The sequence below is a fragment of the Onychomys torridus genome, chromosome 8, assembly GCF_903995425.1.
Source record: "Onychomys torridus chromosome 8, mOncTor1.1, whole genome shotgun sequence".
Classification (NCBI taxonomy): Eukaryota; Metazoa; Chordata; class Mammalia; order Rodentia; family Cricetidae; genus Onychomys; species Onychomys torridus.
In genome coordinates, this window is record NC_050450.1 from 19,379,698 (window position 1) to 19,404,622 (window position 24,925).

A 24,925-nucleotide genomic window follows, 5' to 3' on the forward strand; every position below is an offset into this window, starting at 1 on the left:
AAAAAAAAAAAAAAAAAAAAAAAAAAAAAAGAGCACTGGCTGTTCTTTCAGAAGTCCTGAGTTCAATTCCCAGCAACCAAAGGTAGCTCACAACCATCTGTAATGAGCTCTGGCGCCCTCTTCTGGCCTGTAGGGACACATGCAGGCAGAACACTGTATACCAAATAAATAAATAAATAAATGAATGAAATAAATAAATAAATAAATATTTTTAGAAAGAAGATAAGTGTCTTAGGTTTCTACTGCTGTGATGAAACACCGTGACCAAAATCAACTTGGTTTGAAAGGGTCAATTTCATCTTAGAGCTTGAGTCTATCATTCAGAGAAGTCAGGGCAGCAACTGAAGCAGAGGCCATGGAGGGGTGCAGCTCACTAACTAGCTTACTTTCCCAGCTTGCTCAGTCTGCTTTCTTGCAGCACCTGGGACAATGTTACAGACTTGCCTACAGACCAATCTTACTCAAGCGTTTTCTCACCTGAGAGCCCCTCTTCCCAAATGACTCCAGCTTGCGTTGAGCTGACATAAAACCAGCCAGCACACAAAGACTCCCTCAAGTTCCAAGGCAATGGAGTTGGACTATGTAATAGTAGCACACAATCTCTGAGTTCAAGGCCAGCCTAGTCTACAGGGTGAGTTCCAGGACAGCCAGGGATACACAGAGAAACCCTGTCTTGAAAAACAAAGAAAGGGAGAGACTGACTGTCTCAAGCAAACAAATAAACAAGACAGAAGAAAAGCAAGAGCATTTGAAGAGATTTCTCCAGGTAAATAGAAACACTTTTACAAAAATTGACTAGGCAGAGCTGGGCATAGTTCTCACCTATAATCCCAGCACTGGGGAGGCAGAGACAGGCAGATCTCAGTGATTTCGAGGCCAGCCTGGTCTACACAAGTGAGTTCCAGGACAGCCAGGACTATGATACAGAGAAACCCTGTCTCAAAAAACCAAAAAAAAAAAAAAGCTCTGTGAACACAAAACAAAGACAACTAACCTTACTGGTTACAAGGTGCTACTAGGACTAGGGAAAATGACATCATTAGAGCAAATCTGACATCTATTTTCATGGCAACTTAGAGGCAATGTGTGTTATGTGTGTTTATTCCTAAACAAAGCTCGACAGCAAGACAGGCAGGTTAAACACCACAAGGTTTCCAACACAGCTCGCTCATTTGCAGCTTGGTTTTTCTCAGTATAAAAATAGCTCCCTGGATCACCAGGCAGGGACACACCACCCCAACTGCCTGGAGGATGAACGGCTAGGTTTTGTAAGGATAAAACACTGTTTTACATGGAAAAAAAAGGCCACTCCAAGGGCCTGGAAAGAGGCTAATCACATTGGAGAACCCATCTACACTCAGGTGCTGAAAGGTCCCCAGCTGTCCCTGTCCTTCAGCAGGACTAAGCTACAAAGCAGTCAGTGCTTGCCCTAAAATAGCAAATGGGTTTCTCTTACCAACAGGACCTGAAATTCAGCTAAAGGCCTCATCCAGCACCTCCCTTAAGTCTTCACTTTTAAATTACATCTTGTGTGTGTGCACACACGTGCCACAGTACCATGTGAAAGTCTGAGACTTTCAGGAATCGGTTATCTCCTTCCACCATCTGGGTCCTGGAGATCAAACTCAGTTTGTAAAGCTTAGCAGCAAGTGTCTTTACCCACTAAGCTACCTTGCCATCCTATCTTTTGCATTTGGCTCTACCTCCAGGGGATCCATGCCCCTCTGGCCTTTAATAATACCTTCATGTACACAGTGTAACACATACACAGACACAGACACAGACACACAGACACACAGACACACACACACACACACACACACACACACACACACAAATGCAGGCACAAATAGATGAGAGATATATAGAGAGAGAGCTAGATGAATAGATAAAGAGATAGAAATAGAGCTATATAGACATATCTTTTAGGGGCTGGAGAGATGGCTCAGTTGTTCAAAGTACCTGCTGCTCTTCCAGAGACCTGGGATCAATTCCCAGCACCCACATAGCAATTCCCAACTGTCTGCAACTCCAGTTCCATGGGATCCAATATGTGCACATGGTGCACATATGTACATGAAAGCAAAACTCAGACATAAAATAAAAATAAATCATTAAAAAAAATAAAAAAATAGCCAGGCAGTGGTGGCTGCATGCTTGCACTCAGGAGACAGAAGCAGACAGATCTATCTGTGAGTTCAAGGCTAGCCTGGTCTATAGAGTGAATTCCAGGACATCCAGGGCTATACAGAGAAACCCTGTCTTGAAAAACAAAACAAGGGTTGGGGATTTAGCTCAGTGGTAGAGTGTTTGCTCAGCAAGTGCAAGGCCCTGGGTTCAGTCCTCAGCTGGGGGTGGGGGACACACAAAACAAACAAACCAACCAAAACAAAAGGCTGATCTTCCAGAGGATCTGGATTCATTTCCCATGACCCATAGCACTCACATGCCTGGTCACAACCATCTGTAACTCCAGGGGATCCTGCACCCTCTTCTGGCCTGTACAGATATCAGGCACACACTTGATACACAGACACACAGGCAAAACACAACAACTAATAATAATAATAGTAATGATAAAAATAAAATAATAATAATTCTTGTTAAAAGGAAAAAGGCACCACAGCCAGAGAAAGTATCATGTGGCTGTACTCTCAGCACTCTAAAGGATCAGGAGCCCAGGCTACATGTGAGTATGAGGCCAGCCTGGGCTACATGAGATCCTCTCTCAAACAAAATGAAATACAAAGCCAGGATTAAGGCGCCAAGAATCTCCAGGTGCAATGTAGCTTGTTAATTTCCTCATCAGTCACTGAGCTATAAAGATAGAGTGACCTTCATAAGGGCTTTTCACTCCAAGAATAGACAATGTAAAAGGCCCCCAGATCTCAGCACAACTGACTTCATGATGGAAGTGCCATTCAGGCCATAAAACTCAGCATGTAGACAGTACCACCTGCTAAAATGAAAATAAAGACTTAATCCATCAAGTCCATAGTTCTGGGAACGTCTGTAAATGTACTGACCTTGATTTTTAGCTTCTCTAGTTGTTTCTGGCTAACTGTTCTTGTTAACTGAAGTATGTCAACCCAGAAATTTGTGTGTGTGTGTGTGTGTGTGTGTGTGTGTGTGTATGTGTACTTAAAATCTCACCCTGAGAAATGTTAGGGGCTACAATAGGATCCCAAAACTCAGTGTGGTCACTGGGTGGCTAATAAAGACTCTGTATTGACTTAAGCCCATGTCCGAGCAGTCTTCTCTGGTAAATACCCCACAACAGAAAACCTCAGCCTTTCTCTTTAGACTATAAAGTAGATCAACCCACTCAAAGAAGGATGACACTAAGTTAGTACACAAATGAAGAAGAATAAACGGTCAGAATGTGATCGAGAAAGGGAAACAAACCTCAGAGCTGACAGGACCCTGGGGGAAAGCCCAACAAAGAAAGATCATGACCATCCTCCCGGGTCAGAAGGCCACCTGGAGAGACAGCAGGAGAAATCCGAGCTACTGCCCAGAGGCCACTTACCGCCATCAAAGTCCTAGCTGGGTCAGCCACAGTCCGGGTTCAGATGTCTGCCTGCCCTCATGCCCTAATTAAAGACTAGGAATAGTGAAAAGTGGAGATGGATTTAATATGGACACCGAGGGAGAAGGAACAAATGAAGGCATTCATTGACTCAAGTCCATCTTCAGGGTACTAACATGAAATTTAGGCTTCAATCGAGGCCAAGAGGTACAGATATCTAAGCAGTTAGTCAAATCCCCGTCTATCTTTGGCCCATCATTATCTTAGCTCAGATCCTCCACGGTGGTCTAGTCCTGATAAACTGTTAGTCTCTAGAGGGGACACTGATTATTTCTGCTCAAGGGACTTAACAGTTGGTCCTCATGGACAATAGCCTTCACTGGAGGAGAAGGGGTCTAAGATTCTCTTCTCCGAGAAATCCAAGGAACAGGGACTTGTTTACTGTGCCTTCAGGTTAAAGGGGGTGGATATTCAGACAAACATTCCTTAAACAGGTAACAGGCCTGACGTGCACGAGAGATCAGGTGACCCAGAGTAAAGGAGGACAGAGTGAAGGCAGAGACTGTCAGGCTTTCTATTGACAAACAAAATACTTTCTGCAGATCTCATCTCTGCCTGAGGATAGCCTAGCAAAGGCTGTCACCTGGAGAACCCAGTGACACAGAAAGAAGTCCTCATGACTCCCTGACTATCATGGCCTGCTGCCTCCCACTGAAGAAGCCCACAGAGGTGCCCAGATACCTGAGTCCTAAGGCCCCAGGAAGGGAAGCAAGAAGCAGACTACCCATCAGGCAGAGTCCGCTGCTTCTGTTAGCCAGTCTTCAGCCCCTTCTGATACCACACCCTTTGTGAGTGAGCTAGAGAGGGCTAAGAGAGGAGAAAATACTCTCCAAGTCAAAGCACAGGCACCCACTCAGTTTCTTAACATTTTAAAATCACATTATTTATTCATTTGAGGGGGCTGCATGCTTGCCACAATGTGAGTGTGGAGACCAGAGGACAACTTCCTGGAGTCAGTTCTCTCTGTCTACTATGGGAGTCCCAGGGATTGAACTCAGGTTGCCTTTATCCACTGAGCCATCTCACCAGCCTCCAAAATTTCTTATTGAGAATGTTTTAAACTAACTGAGCCTGGGGCTGGAGAGATGGCTCAGAGGTTAAGAGCACCGACTGCTCTTCCAGAGGTCCTGAGTTCAATTCCCAGCAACCACATGGTGGCTCACAACCATCTGTAATGAGATCTGGTGCCCTCTTCTGTATACATAATAAATAAATAAATCTAAAAAAACAAAACAAAAACAAAAAACTAACTAAGCCTAAGCTATACAGGGGCAGGAACCTGTCCAGCAACTTCATGTGCAGGACAAGACTGTAGAGATGCCATCCCCAGGGAACTGACTGAAGCCACAGGGCACAATTCTGGTTGAGCAATAACATTCCCATACTCAACCACCTAGACCCATACCTCTTTTGTCCCCCAGACCAGGCCATCTACATACAATATGACAGCCCCGCGTAGAGAACAACTAGCTTGGAGTCCCTCACCTCTAGGATCCAAATTCACCATCAGGCTAGTGAGATGGCTGTGGGTAAATCACTTGCCATACAAACCTAATGACCTGAGTCCAATGGCCAAAACCACATAAAGGAGAGAGGAAGGTAAAGCAAAGGCAGCCCAGGAGCTGAACACAGGCCGGCACCAGTAAGGCCCTCTCAGGCTGCTGGGCCTCCGGTCCAAACTCAAGATTAGAACACAGCATCATCAGAGTGATTTCCCTAGGCTGAGGTTGTAGTTCAGCTGGCACAGTGTTCTTAGATTGCATGATACACTGGGTTTGAATCCCCAGAACTCTATAAACAGGGTGTGGTTGCCAACACCTACAATCCTAGAGCTTGGGGGACAGAGGAAGGAGGATATGACTTTTAAGGTTATTTCTCACTACATAGTAAGTTGGAGGCCAGTCTGAAATATATACGACCCTTGGAGAGAAAGGGGCCAGGAATAGTGAGTTTCATTCCCATCAAGGACAGAAGAAACTGTTTGCAATATCCCTGATGAGATACTCCTTGGCCTTACCAGATCCACCAGAAGGACCCAATAGCAAAGATACCTCTTTCAGTTAAGTGAAACGCTCTTTGGAAATTAGGGTGCTGACCAAATCTAAACCACTCATGGTGACTTCAATGGCCATAGGATGGAAGGAGAAAGCAAAAGCTCCGTAGGCCCAGGTGCGCTCAGTCTGCAAACAGGCTTCTTCTTGTGCTTCCAAGTTTGGCAGAAAGCAGTTTCATCCCTTGTAGTGGTATTTGCTCCACCCATGACCTTGGTCCTTCTTGCCCTTGTACTGATATAAATGAAAGAAGAGAGGTGGCGGCAGTTAAGAGCACTGACTGATGGTCCAGAGGACCTGGGTTCAATTCCCAAGTCACCCACTTCTGATCATGCCAGGATGGTCCAGATGACCTCACTCCCTTCCCTTTTAAGAGGTCATGTACAAATGGCAAGAAGCATCTCCCCCTTTGGGCCTTATAGCCCAAGGTCACGGGTGGAGCAAATACCACTATAATCCCTAGAATGGAATCTCAAGCTTTTAAGACACTCATATTGAACCTGTCAAAACAAGAGGAATGCCCAGTATGGTGGGGCATGCCTTTAATCCCAGCAGGTGGATCCCTGTGAGTTCAAGGCCAGCCTTATCTACTTAGTGAGTTCCAAGACAGCCAGAGCTGCATAGTGAGACCCTCCTCTCTAAATAAACAAAAAATAAAAATAAAGAGAAATATAGACTTGGCATTCCACAAAGACCTTAAGTGCCTTACAACTTCTCAAAGTGTCTACAAGTTTACCAAGTAAAATAACTGGCAATTTACTAGTAATACAATCAGAAGATGCTTTGCTACATGCCTGTTTGAAGGAAACAAGACAGCTCTCTGCTCACACACAGAGGCAGGTACAGAGGACTCCTCTCAGGTAGAACAAATTTTTCCTTCTTTGAAAGTTCTTTAGACAGGGTCTCATATAACCAAAGCTGACCTCAGATTCTCTACATAATAGTCAAGAATAACCTTGAGCTTCTGATCCTACCTCCCACTCCCAAATGCCAGGGTGCAGGCTTGTACCACCATGTGCCTGGCACATGCCTTGTTAGCCTTTTCACTTAATAAAAACTATGCCTGGCATGGTGGTGCGCACCTTTAGTCTCGGCAGTCTGGAGGCAGAGGCAGGTGGAAACTCTGTGAGTTTGGGGGCAGCTTGGTCTACAATAGTGAGTCCCAGGACCACCAGGGCTATAAAGAGAAATCCTGTCTCAAAAAAAAAAAAAAAAAAAATTCATTAAATATGAACACAAGGAAGGGAAATGGGGCCTAATTGCTACAGTAAGCAGGTTTCTTAGAGGACCACTGGGCCAGAGCTGCAGAGAGGCTTTCCTAAGGAGTTCCCAAGCAACACTCTGCCACTGCCACCACCACTGCTGCTGGCCAAGACCACGCCGTGGGACGTGACATTGCCAACTGTGGCACCTCCACTCAACTGAGCTCCTGTGGCCAGCAGAGGGGGAGGCGACAGGAGGGTGTCTTACAGAGAAGAGCAAGCGGGGTGGGGTTTCTGGGGACAGTGAGTGGCACAGGTGGGAGACAGAAGCGCCACCCACCCTAGTGTCAGTGTGTGAGGAGGCAATGAGTGGTCATGACTATTCCCATTTCAGTGGGACTTCCTGTTACTACTGAGGATGGTCCAACCCCTGCAACCGTCCACCAGTCACATCTCTGGCCTGTGGGATCTCCTCTAGCTGTAGGACATGAAGGGCCTGGATACCCCAGGACGGGTCCTCTTCCCACAGCCTGTGGCCAGCTCTCCTGCAGGAGCTGCACCTGTGGGTCCATCTTAGCCCTAGTCCTCCGTCACCCAGACCTCCCTCAGGCTTCTTGCCCTGCACTGTCTAGAGACCCCTTCCACCGCTGCAGCCCCCACAGTGGAAGGCTTCTTCCCCCTCACTCTTGCCTCACTAACACCACTTGTTCCAGAGCGAGGCCTCAAGGGTGCGTGCTGAGACTCCAAGTGCTGGGAGGCGGAGCCAAGAGGTCAGGAGTTCACCGTCAGACTCCGCTACGTGGAAGCTAAGAGGCAGCAAGAACTACACGAGACCCTTTCTCACCTCAGAAATAAAAAGCAAAGTACTTGCTTCCCTGCAAAAAGGAGCTTTCCTAAGTAGGTCAAGTTCCCAGTTATACAACCTCCAAATTACCTCCACCTTCCAGCATTACAGATGACCCGCCTGCTGCCTAGAGAAAAGGAGCTGGGCAGTCCTACTCACTACCCTACATAGGACACTGCCTAATGCCCAGCAGACCTAAAAACACTAAGTGAAGGAAGGAGCAGCCATGAAGCTGATAAAACCCAGGCCTGTCTTTTCCCAAGGTCAGACTTAGGATTTTGTTTCTTTAAATTTAACATCCCCTTTGTAGATAGGACAAAAATGGTCTTGCACCAATACACATCAAAGGATACTACTTCAGAGACACCTGCTAGTAGCATAGCTCCATACAGAGCAGGTCATGCAGAGAAGGCGGCCAGGTGGCACAGCCCTGCTGCACCCATCCACATGAGGAGGGGAGCAGGTGCAGCCAGCAGCCTCAGGCTGGAAGCTCGAGGCTTAGTTTATTTTGGAGCCACCCAAGAAGCTTGTTCTCAAACAGATGGCACTTCTCAAGAAGTACAGCCTCAGTAACTCTTCCCAGGTTCTGCTCAAGGGCAGGCACACTTACCTCGTGCTTCTGGTCCTGTACTATTCTGTCAGTTCTAATCTTAGAAAGAGAGTTTGCTTAGCCCCCGGGGCCAGTGTCCTCCTTGAGAGCATCCCTGGTTGTCTGGAGCCTTCACTCTTTAAGATGTGATAGCTCATGCCTTCTTTTTTGTTGGTTTGGTTTGGTTTGGTTTTGGTGACAGTGTTTCTTTGGTAGCCTTGGCTGTCCCAAACTAGCTCTGTAGCTCTGGCTGTCCTGAAACTTAAAAAGATCCACCTGTCTCTGCCTCCTGAGTGCTAGGACTAAAGGTGTGCACCACCAACTTGGGCTAGACCTGTGTTTTTCTTGATGGACTCAATCTTATGGTTGTATACACCCATGTTCTTTCCTCTGAGAGCCCACCTGCCCATTCCTCTTCATCTTCCAGAATGCTGGGGTTCTCTGGATCTTTCCCAGTGGACCTTTCAGAAGGTTGTTAGGTTACCTCATTCAAGTTCTTCTGAGCACATTCTCTACATGCCATTCATCTCTGTCCCAAAGGTTATAGGAATGTGTGGTTTTCCCCCCTGGATCCGGTTGGTTAGACACTGAAAAGTAGCTAGGCAGGAAAGCAGACTCCCCAGCCTTTTCTAGTCTCCGGCCAGTGGTGAGATCTATTCTCGTTTTATATTTGTGTTCATGTGAATATTTTTCATCTTACCATTTCACATATATCAAGCTAGGCTTTGAAATCCTAGACTAACTCATGATCCCATTTGGCTGTTAGTGAGCTTTATTTTTTTCACAGACACGAGTCTTACTATATAGCTCCCACTGGACTTGGGCTCTTTTTACAAATTATTTTAAATTATGTGTATGTGTGTCTGTGTGGGTAGGTGGCCAGAGACCAGAAAAGGGTATCAAATCCCCTGGACCCTGAGATATAGGTGGTCGTGAACTGTCCAACATGAGTGCAAAGACCAAATTAGAGTCCCCTGCAAGAGCAGCGAGTGTTCTTAACTGCCATGTGAAGTATACTGCCTGACATGATTAAATTAAATTGAAATTTAAAACTGAAAAACAAAAAAAGAGCTGGGCAGAGCTTGGGAGGCAGAGGCAGGTGGATCTCTTGTGAGTTTGAGGCCAGCCTGGGCTACAGAGTGAGTTCCAGGACAGCCAGTGCTACACAGAGAAACCCTGTCTCCAAAAAAGAAAAGGAGGGGGGGAGGGAAGGAAGGAAGGAAGGAAGGAAGGAAGGAAGGAAGGAAGGAAGGAAGGAAAGGAAAAAGGAAAAGTGGCAAGCCTAGGCCAGAGAGTAGCAAGGGTCCATCAGGACAAATGGGCATGTACGTGGACCTGAGGTCTGGACTGTGGGTCTTTGGACAGTGAGGACAGAGGGCACCACTTCAGACCTGAGGCTTTGAGGGGCTAACAGAAGGGTTCTTTACTTGTGGACACTGGATAAACACAATGGGGAAAGGGGAACGTTAAAATAGGACATGGTGGAAGGACCTGCAAAGAGCAAATGTGCTCAAGGCATCACTAGGTAGTTCAAAGCTAGCCCAAGAAGACACAGCAGCACGGTGCGGCCTCCTTAGGCTGGCTGAGTCTCACCCCACGTGGCCCAGCAGTCCCAAAGGGATCCCTGTATGGACTGTGACACACACAAAAGCCAAAGCCAACACTCCGCAGGGCAAGACAGTGGTTCCCTCTAATGCCCCTGGTGTTGTGGGGGCTGGCCAGGATGGAGTGGGGTGGGGTGGGGGAGGGGGGGGGGGGGTGGGGTGGAGAGGTGTAGTGCTGTAAAATCAGAATCGCAGGCTATTCAGATTCTTTGCTTTCTTCCTGCTCATGTGCATGCCTGTGAAGTATAGGTTTCCAAAAGCTACATGGCACTATATTGCCCACACAATCAGAAAACTATACCAGCCTTGTTCTTTTTTCTTTTTCTTTCTCTCTCTCTCTCTTTGTTTTTTGTTTGTTTGTTTGTTTTGAGACATGGTCTCTCTGTGTAACCCTGGCTGTCCTATAACTCACTTTGTAGACCATGCTTGCCTCCAACTCAGAGATCTGCCTGCCTCAGCTTCCCAAGTGCTGGGATTAAAGGTATGTGCCACCACCACCTGCCCAGCTCTTATAAAAATGTGAAACAGCATTCTTTAACTAACTTATTTACAAAGTGCTGTTTATAGGGTCAGGCAGGGATGTAGCTCAGTTGGTAGAGAGCTTGTCTAACATGCACAAAGTCCTGGGTTTGCTCCCCAGCTCCACATAAACCAGGCATGGAAGGTAGAAGCAAGAGATCAAAAGTCCAAGGCTATTCTCAGCCTCAGAGTAAATCTGAGGCCAGCTTGGGCTATCTGTGACCCTGCTTCTCTTTCCAAAAAAAAAAAAAAAAAAAAAAAAAAGCTCTAAAGTCATGTATGCTAATATGGAGGGCGGCTGTGCGGCTGTGTTTGTAGTACAAAGAACTGAGCCAGTCTGGTGAGCTCTATGCATGCACCGCTCACACCCATCCTCCCCACTTGAACTCTATCCCCATTCAACCAACCCACCCTTACCTCAAACCCCTCCAGGAACCCCTGGCAAGCTATCCCACTGTGTCTCTACAATTTGGCTGCTCTGGGTACCTCCTACAAGAAGACTCCTATAGGACCCAGTCCTTATGCTCACACATCAACTCAATTTTCTACTCCACCAGTAGATCCTAGAAATCACGTTCCAGGACTGAGTATGTAGCTCAGTTGGCAGAGCACTCTGCCTAGCATGGAGGAAGCCCGAGGTCTGAGCCTCAGACCTGTAAAGTGACATGGGCAATGCACCAGAATAGGGATACGATGCGATAAAAGGTAGAGTATTGAATCTACTCTGAAAAAAAGGGGGAGAATATGGATATGATAAGATAAAAAGGTTGACTATTGAATCTACTTTTAAAAAGCAACTACTAGTTTTAAATATTTTACATTGGATTGGACTTTGGTATATTGTATACAAATTTTGTATATTGATACAAATTTGAGATTAATTTGGTTAGAACATACTGTACATACATTTCTAATCTTGTTCAAGGTATTGTACCCATACAGTTCATTTAACAATGTAACGCAAATTGTTAGTTCTTGGAAGTTATTATTACCAACTGATTAGGATATAAGGAAATGAAAGTTAGTAGTCATATTAGGTATGTTTTTAAGGTCAAACATATATTTTAGATAAACAAGTCATCTTCAAACAATTCAGCAATCTACAGAATATGGCATATTTAAGATATTCTTTTTTATTTAAGATTTATTTATTATGTATACAGCATGTATGACCAGAAGAGGGCACCAGATCTCATTACAGATGGTTGTGAGCCACCATGTGGTTGCTGGGAATTGAACTCAGGACCTCTGGAAGAGCAGTCAGTGCTCTTAACCTCTGAGCCATCTCCCAGCCCTCTTTTTTTTTTTTTAATGACAATGAGACATGCTTGCCCCTGGCAGCATCCATCTACTTATGGAGTTGACTTTCTCTGTGGCAAGTTAGCCACTGGGCAAGAAAATGTCCTTGCCTCGACTGCTCAGTCCAATAGGACCAGCAGGGTACAAAAGAAAGGACTGCCAAACTTTGCCAAGACCAAGTAGCACAGCCCTTCAGAAAACCCTGCTTCACAGACAAGTCTGTCAGATATGCTAGGCCTGTAGGCCAAAAATGGATGCCCCAATGTTGCAGACGAACCTTAGGTGACTGTCCAGGCAGCCAGTTGTTTCTGTAATTTCTCACATTTTCAGAAATCATTTAGTTGCACTTCCTTGCTTACTCAGTAAATATTATTTCCTTCTTGAGTCTCTGAGGGAGTTGAAGACTAGATAGTTATAGTTTTCCTATAGTTAACAAATTCAAAAAAGAAACTCACTAAAGAGGTGTAAAGTGTGTAAGTTTGAAAGACATCAAAAGATAGTTTTCAGTTGGTAATACAAGTTAGGATAGAAAGTGAATTAGATACACATAAGACTCACCAAAATAGGATAAATAATGGAGTATTTACCCTGAATTTGTCAAATGTTTATGGACTAGACATTCTTAATGTAATTCTTGACTGTGTATATTGTACATACTTATTGTACTTACTGTATATAGTTTTTCTTATTAGTTATAACCTTCTTTTATTATTTTAGACAAAAAAAAGGGGAAATGTGGTGATCTATTGTGTACCCTAATTTGCCTGAAGATCAGAGAACAGAACAAGCCACTAGATGAAATACAGATGCCAGGCAGTGGTGGCACACACCTTAAATCTAGCACTCAGAAGGCAGAGATCCATCTTGATTTCTATGAGTTCAAAGCCACCCTGGACTACATAAGATTGACACAGCCTAGGAGAGAAACCGAGCCAGGCAATGGTGGCACACACCTTTAATCCCAGCACTAGGAAGAAAGTAACATGGCAGGGCAGAGGAAAGTATATAAGGTGTAAGAAGACAGAACTAAAGGCTTTTGGGGCTGGAGCTTTTCCAGCTGAGGAACCCTTCTGGCTGGACCCCTTTTGGCTGAGGACTCAGAGGCATTAAGTCAGAGGATTCATGAAGTTGGCAATGTGAGACGTGGCAGTGGCTGTTCCTTTGTCGCTCTGATCTTTCAGCATTTACCCCAACATCTGGCTCCGGGTTTTTTATTATAAGACCATTTTAGGATTCCAGCAACATCAATACATGCCTGTAATGCCAGCACTCAGGAAGTAGAGGCAGGTGGATCAGAAGTTCAAGGTCATCCTCAACTACATAACAAGTATGAGACCAACTGGGCTAGATGAAACCCTGCCTCCAAAACTAAGTAAACAAATTACCTCTCTATGGGTTCACAAGAATTCTGTTAGTGTCTACAGCTGCAGAGCTCTCTGTTGGGTAGGTGGATTCTCAGATTTTATTTTTTCCCTTTATCTCATGGCAGATTTAAAGCTGTGGAAGCTCACCCTCAGGGTAAGACACAAGACATGGCAATACTGGGTTGCAGAACGGATACAGGACACTGCCAGGTCCTCTCAGTGGGCCTGTACCACCTGACATTATCACCAGCAATGTAGAGCTGCAGCTTCCACAGGGCTGCAGCAAGAGGAACTGCAACATCTGTACTTTTTAAAGATAATTATTGCTAATTATGTGTACAGGGGAGGGTAGTGCACATGAGTGCACACATGTGGAGGCAGAAAAGGGTATTTGATTCCCTGGAGTTTGAGTTACAGGTAGCTTTGGACTGCCTTGCCAACATCAGCAAGTCCTCTGGAAGAACAACAGGAACTCTTAATAATGGTCCAGCCACTGCTACAGCCAAGATTTAAACTTTTGATAACATAATAAGTGAAAATGGTATCTCAAGGAATTTTGTTTTGTTTTGTTTTGTTTTGTTTTTTGAGATAGGGTTTCTCTGTGTAGCTTTGGAGCCTCAGAGAGATCTGTCTGGCTCTGCCTCCCGAGTGCTGGGATTAAAGGCGTGCGCCACCATCGTCTGGCTCTTTTTTGTTTTTTTTTTTTAAGACAGGGTTTCTCTGTGTAACCCTGGCTGTTCTGGAACTTGCTCTGTAGATCAGGCTGGCCTCAGACTCAGAGATCCACCTGCCTTTGCCTCCTGAGTGCTGGGACTAATGGCGTGCACCACTACCACCGGCTATTTCTGTATATTTATTTACTTTTATGTGTATTGGTGTTTTACCTGCATGTATATCTGTGTACCACCAGCTTACCTTGTGCCTCTGGAGGCCAAAAGAAGGCATCAGATCCCCTGAACTAGAGTTAAAGATGGTTGTGAGCCACCATAAAGAGCAGCCATTGCTCTAAACCACCAACCATCTCTCCTTATCTTCTTTTTAAAATTTTATTTATCTTTTAAGTGTTTTGCTTGCTTATTTGTCTATGCACCAATTGTGTGCCTAGTGTTCAAGAGACCAAAAGAGGACATCTGATCCCCTGGAACTACGGTTACAGACAGTTGTAAGCTGTCACAGGGTTGCTGGGAATTGAACCTAGGTCCTCCGGAAGAGAAGATAGTGCTCTTAATCACCAAGCCATCTCCTCAGCCCTCAAAAAGATTTTAATTTGCATTTCTCCTATGAAAAACAAAACTGGCCATTTTTCTTTCAGCACTGTTGAAAATACACATACACACAAACAAAATATGCTAAGGGGTCTGGAGAGAGAGCTCAGTGATTAGGAGATTGTACTGCTCTTTCAAAAGACCTGAGTTCAGTCCCCACCCATGTCAGGTTGCTCATAACTATGCACAACTCCAGCCCAAGGGAATTTGACCCCTCTGACTTCTATGGGCAAAAACATACAAACACTTTTTTTGTTTGTTTGTTTTTTCAAGACAGGGTTTCTCTGTGTAGCATTGCGCCTTTCCTGGAACTCACTTGGTAGCCCAGGCTGGCCTCAAACTCACAGAGATCCTCCTGCCTCTGCCTCCCAAGTGCTGGGATTATAGGCGTGCGCCACCACCGCCCGGCACAAACAAGTTTTTTTAAATAAAGTAAATCTTAAAAGGGGAGGTAGAAGTAGAGAGATGGCTCAGTGATCCAGAGTGTTAACTGGGGGCGAGAGGGTGCCAAGGGGGAGACAGGAGGTAGTGGCACACGCCTTTAATCCCAGTACTTGGGAGGCAGAGGCAGGTGGATCTCTGAGAGTTCGAGGCCAGCCTGGTCTACAGAGTAAGATCCAGGACAGCCAGGGCTACACAGAGAAACCCTGTCTTGGGGGCATGGGGTGTTTTCTGTTGTTACAGTAGACCAGAGTTTGATTCCCAGCACCAATGTCAGGTGGCTCTTAACAGCCTGTAACTCTCACTCCAGAGGTACCTTATGCCTCTGGTCTTGGGCACCAGCACTCACATGCATATAACTACACACAGATTACACACACACACACACACACACACACACACACACACAAAACTGAAAATAATATAAATCTTAAATTTTTTTTTTTCCAAAAACAAAAGGCAAATACACTGGACAAAGGCACCTTCCTACCTTCTGAAGACAGTCCAACCTGTAGACAGTCCAACCCATGAGCTGGGTGAGCCTTGGAGTAACTATGAATGCAGCCAACACAACTGTAAACCTTCATTAAACATTCTGAGGTAGGGTTTTTGTTTTTATTTTGGGGGAGTTGTTTGCTAATTGGACTGCATGGATCTGGAGGTGAAGTCTGTAGATGAGAACATTGTGTCACAACAGGCTGGGGACAGCTTGGGAATCTTGGGAATCAGGGATGGAGCTCTATGGTAAGAACACTTATTCTGCACATGCGGGGTCCTGAGTTGCATCCCAGCTGCAAAGTCAACTAGCTATATAGAAGATCTGAAACTCCCCCACTAGCAAAATCAGGGACCAGACTCAACAGGGCCATGAGCACCAAGAATGCACTGAGAAACCAAACACTGCAGCCCTGGCCTAGATGCCAGCACTTGGGAGGCCGAAGTAGGAGGTGGCAGCCCCAGGCAGCCTGGGCTGCACCGTGACAGCTTGCTGAGGAGAAGCAGGAGGCTGGCAATTCTCTGTTCTCCCTCCCGCAACCTGAACTTTAAGTGTGAAGGATGATCCTCTTTTTGGTTTTTCGAGACAGGGTTCCTCTGTGTAGCTTTGGAGCCTGTCCTGGAACTCACTCTGTAGCCTAGGCTGGCCTCAAACTCACAGAGATTTGCCTGCCTCTGCCTCCTGCCATCATCGTCAGAGAGAAAGATGATCTTGTTGACTGGTTTCCTTTCAGAGAAAATGTTAATCTTTCTAATCAAGAGGACCTTTGCTCACCTTTATTGGTGCTGAATCAGCTAGTAAGATTAAAATTCCATTTAACTTTAAAAAGTTTGAGTAATCAGTTTACTGGCAGGCTATTTAATGCAACCTAAACAACAGTTACAAAATTCCCATAGGAACAATGTTTGAGTTATTAGGCCAATGACTTACAGTAGTGAAGGATTTCATATCTTTACAAGCCTGGAGAGGTGTCATAGGCCCCTATGTAGGAGAATAAGCCAGGAGACTGAGCACAAGGCTAGTTATCTGAGTTATCTTAATACCTATCTCCACAAAATGAAATGTGATGGCAAGGCATGTGGGCACATCCTTGATTATTATAGCATATATATGTGGATTATACATATTATATCCTATGATACATATTGGGAGGCAGAGGCAGGGGCTCAGGAGTTTAAAATACCAATAAATATAAAATAACAAAATTTAAACACACACACACACACACACACACACACACACACACACACCTGACATCAGAAAACTTCAGTTTAAAAAAAAAAAAAAGGAAAAATTGACATGGTAACACAGGCCTATACGTATTCCTAACACGAGAATCATGAGTTCAAGACCAGCAATCCACAGGGAGATACTGTCTCACAACTCCAAAAATAAAATAAATTTTTTTTTTTTTTGGTTTTTTGAGACAGGGTTTCTCTGTGTAGCTTTGCGCCTTTTCTGGAGCTCACGTGGTAGCCCAGGTTGGCCTCGAACTCACGGAGATCCGCCTGGCTCTGCCTCCCAAGTGCTGGGATTAAAGGCATGTGCCACCACTGCCCGGCAAAATAAATTTTAACATAAAAAAATTTAGAGCCAGGCGGTGGTGGGTGGCGCACGCCTGTAATCCCAGCATCAGGAGGCAGAGGCAGGTGGATCTCTGTGAGTTTGAGGCCAGCCTGGTCTACAGAACTAGTCCAGGACAGGCTCCAAAGCTACAGAGAAACCCTGTCTTGAAAAACAAAAAAAGAAAAAACAAAACAAAAAATTTAGAAAGGAAATGTGCTAATATGTAATAATCTTCTCAGGATAGGGATAATGGTCACACACTCTGTTATATTGGGGTCCCTCTCTCTTTGGTGGGCACTGAAACAGGGTCTCACATCAGGTTTCCTGCCTTAGTCTCCCTAATATTGGTATTACAGCAAAAAGCCACCACCCCGGCTTCTGTGTTACTTACTTTAAAGACTTACGTTGATTGTTTTTAATTATGTGACTGTGTGTGGGTGTGTGCATATGAGTTCTGGTGGAAGCCACAGACGCTGCAGCTCCTTGAGCTAGAGTTACGGGCCACTCAGTTCAGGAACCGGGACCCAACCCTGGCTCCTCCGCAAGACTAGAACCTGAGCTTAACCAGTGCACCATCTCTCCAGACCCTAATAATTTTTATTTTGTTGTTTAAAACATTTTTATGGTTTGGGGATTTAGCTCAGTGGTAGAGCGCTTGCCTAGCAAGCAAAAGGCCCTGGGTTCGATCCTCAGCTCCAAATAAAAATAAAAAATAAATAAAACATTTTTGTTTGTTTGTTTGTTTGTTTGTTTTGAGGCAGGGTTTCTCTGGATAGCCCTGGCTACACTGGCTGTCCTGGAACTCACTCTGTAGACCAGGCTGGCCTCAAACTCAGAGATCCATCTGCCTCTGCATCCCAAGTGCTGGGATTAAAAGTGTGTGCCACCACCCTGCAGTTTTTATTTTTATTTTATTTACTTATACTATGTAACCCTTGCTGGGATGTAACCCACTGTATAGTTCAGTTTGGCCCTCAACTCACAAAGACCTACTACTCGCCCCTGCCTCCTGAGTACTGAGATTAAAGTTCTGTACCACCATGCCCAAACTGTCTTGTATTTTACACCACTGTTTGCCTGTGCTTTGTTTAATAATGAGCAAGTGTTACTTTTAGAATACAAAACAGTTCTTTTTTTAGATGCTAACAAAGCTATCTGTTATCCAAGAACAAACAGGAACTTTATCTGATTTTAGTAATTCAGTCAACACAGACCCAGAGGTACACATTCCCTCAAGCACTCACACACAGTCACTCTCAAATACATAGCCCACTCCAACACACAAATGCTTAAACACATATCCAAGCTCACACATGCCCATTTTTTTTCTTTCTTTCCTTTTGGGACAGGATCTCACTGTGTAGCCCTAACTGACCTAGAACATGCTACGTAGAACAAGCTGCCTCTGCCTCCTAAATGATAGGATTAAAAGTTGTGTGCCACCAAGTCTAGCCACACATTCCCATTTTCAAGCCTACAATAGACACTTAAATCCAAGGCTAGGACAGAGACCAGAAAGAACAGGGGAGCAGTAAACACTGTGTCAAACATCCCTAAGAACTTCCAACTGCCCACTGACAATGGCGCAGGAACAAGGAGCAGAGGACACTGCAGAAAAACGTTCACTTCCGCATCTCCATCTTCAAGTGCTATGGAAGACAGACCATGCCTTCCAAAATCAGAGCACTCATGGCTCCAACCAGTGGCGTTCTCTGGAAGGGAGCAGTGGCTGTTAAAAGAGTAAATGCCGCGAGCTGGGAGGTTGTGCTGCACCCCTTTAATCCCACCACTCGATCTCTCTTGAGTTTGAGGCAGCCTGGTCTATGGAGCTAGTTCCAGGACAGCCAAGGCTACTCAAAGAAACTCTGTCTTAAAAACCAAAAGAGGGGTTGGGGATTTAGCTCAGTGGTAGAGCGTTTGCCTAGCAAGCACAAGGCCCTGGGTTCGATCCTCAGCTCCAGTTTAAAAAAAAGAAAAAGAAAAAAAGAAAAAGCCTGGTGGTGGCGGCAGTGTGCGCCGTTAATCCCAGCACTTGGGAGGCAGAGGCTGGCAGATCTCTGTGCGTACAAGGCCAGCCTGGGCTACCGAGTGAGTTCCAGAAAAAACAAAAAGCTACACAGAGAGAAACCCTGTCTCAAAAAAAAAAAAAAAAAAAAAAAAAAAAAAAAAACAACAACAACAACAAGAAAAGAAAAACAAAGGGCCAATCCTTTCTCACAATTCAGAAGGACCCCATAAAACTGGGCGTGATATCACACACCTACATCCCAGCACTCAGGAGATGGAGGAGGCAGGAGGATCAGAAGTTCAAGATTATCTTCCACTACAAAGCCAGCTGAAGGTGAGTCTAGGATACCTGAGACCCTCCCTAAAACAAAGAGAAAAAAAAAAAGGAAAAGGAAAAAAAGAGATGAAGCTTGAAGTTCTACCATGCTCCCCCTTCCTCCTTCCTCCTTCCGACTCCTGTGAATGACCCTGGATGGTATTACAGCACACCTGATCTGCCACCAGGTGAGGTAACCAGAGCCACACACACCATGACAGAGAAGGACAGGACAGCCATCTCTATTATAAATGGGAGTGCTCCTATGAAAAATTCAGACAACCTGCTTAATAATTGAAAATGCTACCTATATAAACCGATTACAGAAAAGACACTGGAGCCCCCCACAATGGCTCACACCTGCAATCCCAGTACTTGAGAGACAGAGGCAGATGGATTAGGACCAAGGTCACCCTCCTCACCACTGAGACCCTGTCTCAAAAGAAATTAAATTTAAAAGACAGAGATCGGGTAGCGAGATAGTTCGGTAGGTAAAGGTGCTTACTGCCAAGGCTGACAGCCTGACAACACAGAAAGGAGATGACCAAACTTCTGAAAGTTGTCCTCTGACCTTCACACCCGATTTAAATATAAGAAAGAGAAAACCCTTAGCTTAGGTTAGGCATGGAAGCAAGTGCCTTTAATCCCAGCACCTGGGAAGCAGCGACAGGCCAGTTAAGGCTACAAGTAAGATCCTGTCTCACAAAAAACAACCAGCCAACCAACCAACCAAACAAAAATCCTTATTTTTTAGATAAATACAGAATCATTTACAGATAAAGCCTACAAAGCATCAGGAATCTGCTTGGAAAAGTGGTGGCACACGTCTTTAATCTCAGCACTTGGGAGGCAGAGCCAGGCGAATCTCTGTGAGTTCGAGGCCAGCCTGGTCTACAGAGCGAGATCCAGGACGGGCACCAGAACTATACAGAGGAACCCTGTTTTGAAAAAAAAAAAAAAAAAAGAAAAGAAAAGTGGATAGGTGGAGAGAGGGCTCAGGGATTAAGGCCTTGATGCTTTTCCAGAGACTCAGTGGCTCACAGCCTCCTGTAACTCCAGCTTCGCAGGTACCTGCATGTATGTCTCACACAGACACATAAATATAAAATCTTTTAAAAGGAAGTGGAAGAACATTCACAGATGAGTTGAATCCTGAAACTACTGGGACTTGAGAGAGCTCTAGAGACAACACTCACCAGTTCTCTCTACTATGTATATTCAAGATTTCTTTTTCATCTTAAAAATACATATATTGTGGAAATGCTTCGCTTGTCTCTAAACTTCTGCACTATTGGTTAATATTCCTGTCTTTGCTCCTCTATAATGTATCCAGCATGCCTGAGTCATGAGGGCTACCAACATAAAGATTAACTTGCTTTCCTTTGTGTGTTATCTGCTCCAAACAGTAAGACCACTCACAGAAAGCCAAGAAGTCCCCTCCACACCCCACAACATCTCTCCCACTTGAGCTGCTAAAAAAAGAAAAGGACCTAGGAGATTTCCCTCCACTCTCTATGCCAACAAATCCTTGGCCATCAGGGCTTCCCAAACCGCAAATTCCACCAGGAGCTGTCAGAGCAAGAATTCTGACCCATTTCTAGTCTGTAGTCAAGAATGTGGGATCAGTGGTGCACGCCTTTGATCCCAGCAGAGGCAGGTAGGCCTCTAGGAGTTTGAGGTCAGGCTGGTCTACACAGCGAGTTCCAGGGCAGCCAGAATTACATGGAGAGGCCCTTTGAGGAGGAGGATTAAGGCGAGGGGCAAGAGGTGTAGCCAAGTTTTCCCCAAAGTAATCAAGTTGGGGAAGTGATGACCAAAGACATTTCTCAAAGAGAATTTTATGCAATTCACTAAACTGAAATTTGGTAGAAATACTCTGAGCCATTACATCTAGAGTCATCTGTGGGCTAAGAGTTAAAAAAAGAAACTCTCCAATCCCGTTCTAGCAATTAGTGAGGCCTAGGGAAGCTCCGCAGACTTTCCCAGCTTCTAGCATCCTACCTGTAATGTAAGGGTGAAAACTGCATGCCTAATTACCACCCCAGAGGACTAGGGCAATGATACGGTGAACACATAATAGCAGAGCCAAGTCGTGATAAAAAGCCAATGCGGCTCTGGCCTGGCCCAGCCTGTTCGGTAGGACTGGATCTAGAGGCAAGAGTAAGTAAAAGGCAAGACACACCGCACCAGTAAACAACTGCCAAACACTGGAAAGACCACTCTGGGCCAGGAACAAGGAACGGACTACAAGAACTAAGTAACTAAGTAAGCTCTATGGATAGAGGCCAGCAGGGGGGCTCAGGGGTACAAAGCCTTCAGGAAGCTGGCTGGCCCCAGGTGTCAGCTTAGTAGAGATCCCTGAGTTAACCAGGGCCCAATTCTTTCCAACTGCACTTCGGATGTTACAAATAGAGGTTTTAACATTATGACTAATAGAAACATATCAACTTTGCTTTCCCCGCCCCCCTTGGTTTTTGGAGACAGTCTTGCTGCTATCCAGGTTGACCTCGATTTTGACATCCTCCTGCCTCAGTCTCCTGAGTGCTGGAAGCAAGGACTACAGATGTGTGTACCACCACACCCAGCTTATTTTTATCTCTTTTCTTAAAGCTCAAACATGCAAATGTACTTGCACACCCACTTAACAAATGTTTGCATGTGTGAAGGATGAATAGCATGAAAATGAACAGATGAAAATCCCTGAGACTTCCAACCAGTAAGTAAACAGGAACATATAACCCAGTTGACATCTTCTGGGTTACTAGCAGAGCAAACAATTAAGTGCTGAAGGGGACAACAAGGACTTGGTCTCGGAGCCAGCATCCCCAGGGACTGGTAGTAGATGTGTGGGACCCTTGCACATGAACTGTGCCTCTGCTGCCTTTGAACATATCTCACCTCTCCTGTAAGCATGGGGCCCTGATGGCTCTGCTAGATCTGGCACCCGCCATGAAACTCCTGGGCCCCTTCCCTTCCTTTTCTTGATCATGATGCAGAACTCTTGTGTACGCTAGTGTGTGCGTGTGCGTGTGCGTGTGTGTGTGTGTGTGTGTGTGTGTGTGTGTTGAAACACACAGGGTCTCACTCTGTACCCAAGTTAGTCTCAAACTCACTATGTAGACTAAGCTTGTCTTGAACCTGCAGCAATCCTGTCTCAGCCTCCCAAATGCTGGGACTACAAGCATGCACCATCATGCCCAGCTTAAGGTTTACTTTGTGCTTGCTGATTTTGCGGCTTTATTGTAGAGCAGAAAGCCTTCATGTGATACAAAGGACTGAGCTCCAGGCCATGAGCATGAAGCAAATGCTTTTTCCACTGATCTACATCTCCAGCCATTTTTAATTCCTAGGTCCTTCTAGCCTCTACGTGCACTGTCTCTCAAACAAAACCTAGTACAACAAATGGGAAACACATAAAGCAAACTAACTCTGCTCAAGAGACATCTACAAGTCTGGCCTCTGATGTCCTAAACATGGGTGGCAGAAGCGAGGCCCTGAAGAGGGTTTCCCATTCCCGGATCTAGGGAATCAGTAGCAAGTGGAACGCTAGAGGAGGGGACACTTGACTCGTGGGTATACCTTCCTCTAAGAGGGAAGAGGGGATTCCGGAAAACTACCCTAAACAGTAATCAGAAACACCTCTCCGGACCAGAACCACAGTCAGTTCGTTACCTGCTCCGCCCCGTAGACGGTGGCGAACTGGATGAAATCCTCGATGCGGACGAATCCATCCCCATCCCTGTCCAGGGCGTCGAACACCGTCCTGAGGCGCGCACCCTCCTCCTGGGCTGTCCCGGGCTCGCTGGACAGCGACAACGCCGGGCCTGGGTCCGAGGGTGGCCCAGGACATGCCTGCAGTAGTTCGCCCTCGGAGGCTAAAGGCTCTAGGGGTAGGCCCCGCGTAGGGCAGCAGCCTTCCAGTTTCTCCGGCCAGCTGCAAGGGACTTTGGGCTTCTCTGGCTCTTTGAACTGGAGACACGGAACTTTGGGTTCCTCTCGGTCCTCCGGCCAGAAGCAGGGTGCATCGGGCTCCTCCTGCCAGCAGCCCGTTGCATTCTGCTCCTCTGGCCAGAGGCACAGCACCTGGGGCTCCTCAGACCAACAGCGAGATGCGTCAGGCTCCTCTGGTTCATTGCCCCAGAAACACGGTGCGCTGGGTGCGTCGGGCTCCTTCGGCTCCTCGGGCCAGCAGCAGACAGGTGCATCGGGCTCCTCGGGTTCCTTGACCAAGAGGCACGGTACGTCGAGTTCCCCCGGCCACAGGTGAGGGGCGTCAGACTCCTCTGGCTCCTTGGCCAAGGAGCACCCGGTGTTCGCCTCCTGGGAACAGCAGTGAGGGGCGTCAGGCTTTTCCAGTTCCTCGGTAAAGAAGCACGGCGCGTCGGGCTCCCGGGGCCAGCAGTGAAGGGCGTCAGGCTCTTCCAGTTCCTCTGCCAAGAGGCACGGTGAGTCGGATTCCTTCCACTCTTTGGCCAAGTGACACCGTACGTCCGGCTCCTGGGGCCAGCAGCGAGGGGAGTCGGGTTCCTCCAGCTCCTTGGCCAAGTGGCAGGATGCGTCTGGCTCCTGGGGCCAGCAGTGAGGGGCTTCGGGTTCTTGCAGCTCCTTGGCCAAGTGGCAGGAAGCGTCTGGCTCCTGGGACCAGGAGCAAGGGGCGATGGATTCCTCCCACTCTTTGGCCAAGAGGCACGGTACGTCGGGCTCCTGGGGCCAGCAGCAAGGAGTGTCGGGTTCCTCCAGCTCCTTGGCCAAGGGGCACTGTGCGTCTGGCTCCTGGGGACAGCAGCGAGGGGCGTCGGGTTCCTCCAGTCCCTTGGCCAAGTGGTAGGATACGTCGGGCTCCTCCAGCTCCTTGGCCAAGTGGTAGGATTCGTCGGGCTCCTGGGACCAGCAGCGAGGGGCGTCAGGTTCCTCAGGCTCCTTGGCCAAGTGGCAGGATACGTCGGGCTCCTGGGACCTACAGCGAGGAGCGCTGGGCTCTTTGACCCAGCGGCTAGGAGCGTCAGGCTCCTCTACCTCTTCGGGCCAGCAGATTGGCGCGTTGGGTCCCTCTGGCCGCCGTTGAAACTGGGCGTGTTCCTCGGGCTCATCTGACCAGCCGCGAGGAGCGTCGGGCCCCACCAGCCCCTTGACCCCGCGCTGGGGCCCAGACGCCGGCTCGTCGTGGTCGGACTGGGAGATCGGCTGGCTCAGCTCCATGATCCGGCGCCGGCTAAACTAGGGATGATGCGAACGGCGCTGGAGGCAGACAAAGGCGCTCAGGGCGCGGCGGCGGGCGCGGGCATCCCCGCGGCGACGCGGGCGGGCGCGCGCGGGGCGCCCGGGCTGCTGGGGCTGGCGCTCGGGCCCTGCTCCGCCCTCGCCCATCTTCACACCGCGCCTTAGCGGCTCCCGGCCCCGCAGCGAGGCTGGCGCGGGCCCATATCGGCGGCGCGGCCCGGACGATGTGAGGACCCGGCGGCGGGGAGCGGGCGGTGGGAGACTGGCACCGGCGGGGCAGCGGAGGATGAAGCCTGAGCACCAGAGCTTAGGGACCCAGTGAGGGACGCGGGCGCCGGCCCGCCCTCCGTCGCGCGTGACGTCAGCACGTCCTGTAGCCTAGCCACGCCCCCACGAGTTGCTATAAAGGCGGGTTCGAAGCGGACGCAGTTTAGGGGCGACAGTGATCGCCCCCGTTCGGAAGCTCGGTATGATATGCGCGGGTGTGGCAAGCGAAGCGTGATGTCGCGGGAGAGGCGCATGAGGATAGGCTTTGGGAAACTACTGCTGAACA

The 24,925-nt window shown here is 47.1% G+C and overlaps 1 protein-coding gene and 2 non-coding genes across 4 annotated transcripts in view; 2 read left to right on the forward strand and 1 right to left on the reverse strand.

Annotated features, from left to right (window-relative positions):
- Positions 1–24,700, reverse strand: part of Rab11fip3 (RAB11 family interacting protein 3) — an 87,972-nt gene extending 63,272 nt beyond the window's left edge. For both annotated transcript variants that reach the window (XM_036195377.1, XM_036195376.1), the window contains exon 1: positions 22,825–24,700. In XM_036195377.1, the coding sequence (XP_036051270.1) occupies positions 22,825–24,351 (1,527 nt within the window). In that variant the 5' untranslated portion in view covers positions 24,352–24,700. The remainder of the gene's footprint in view (positions 1–22,824) is intronic.
- Trnaa-agc lies at positions 17,456–17,530 on the forward strand. The gene has a single exon. It is a non-coding gene; the product is annotated as a tRNA-Ala (tRNA).
- On the forward strand, positions 18,718–18,792 carry Trnaa-agc. The gene has a single exon. It is a non-coding gene; the product is annotated as a tRNA-Ala (tRNA).
- Positions 24,701–24,925: the final 225 nt, after the last annotated feature.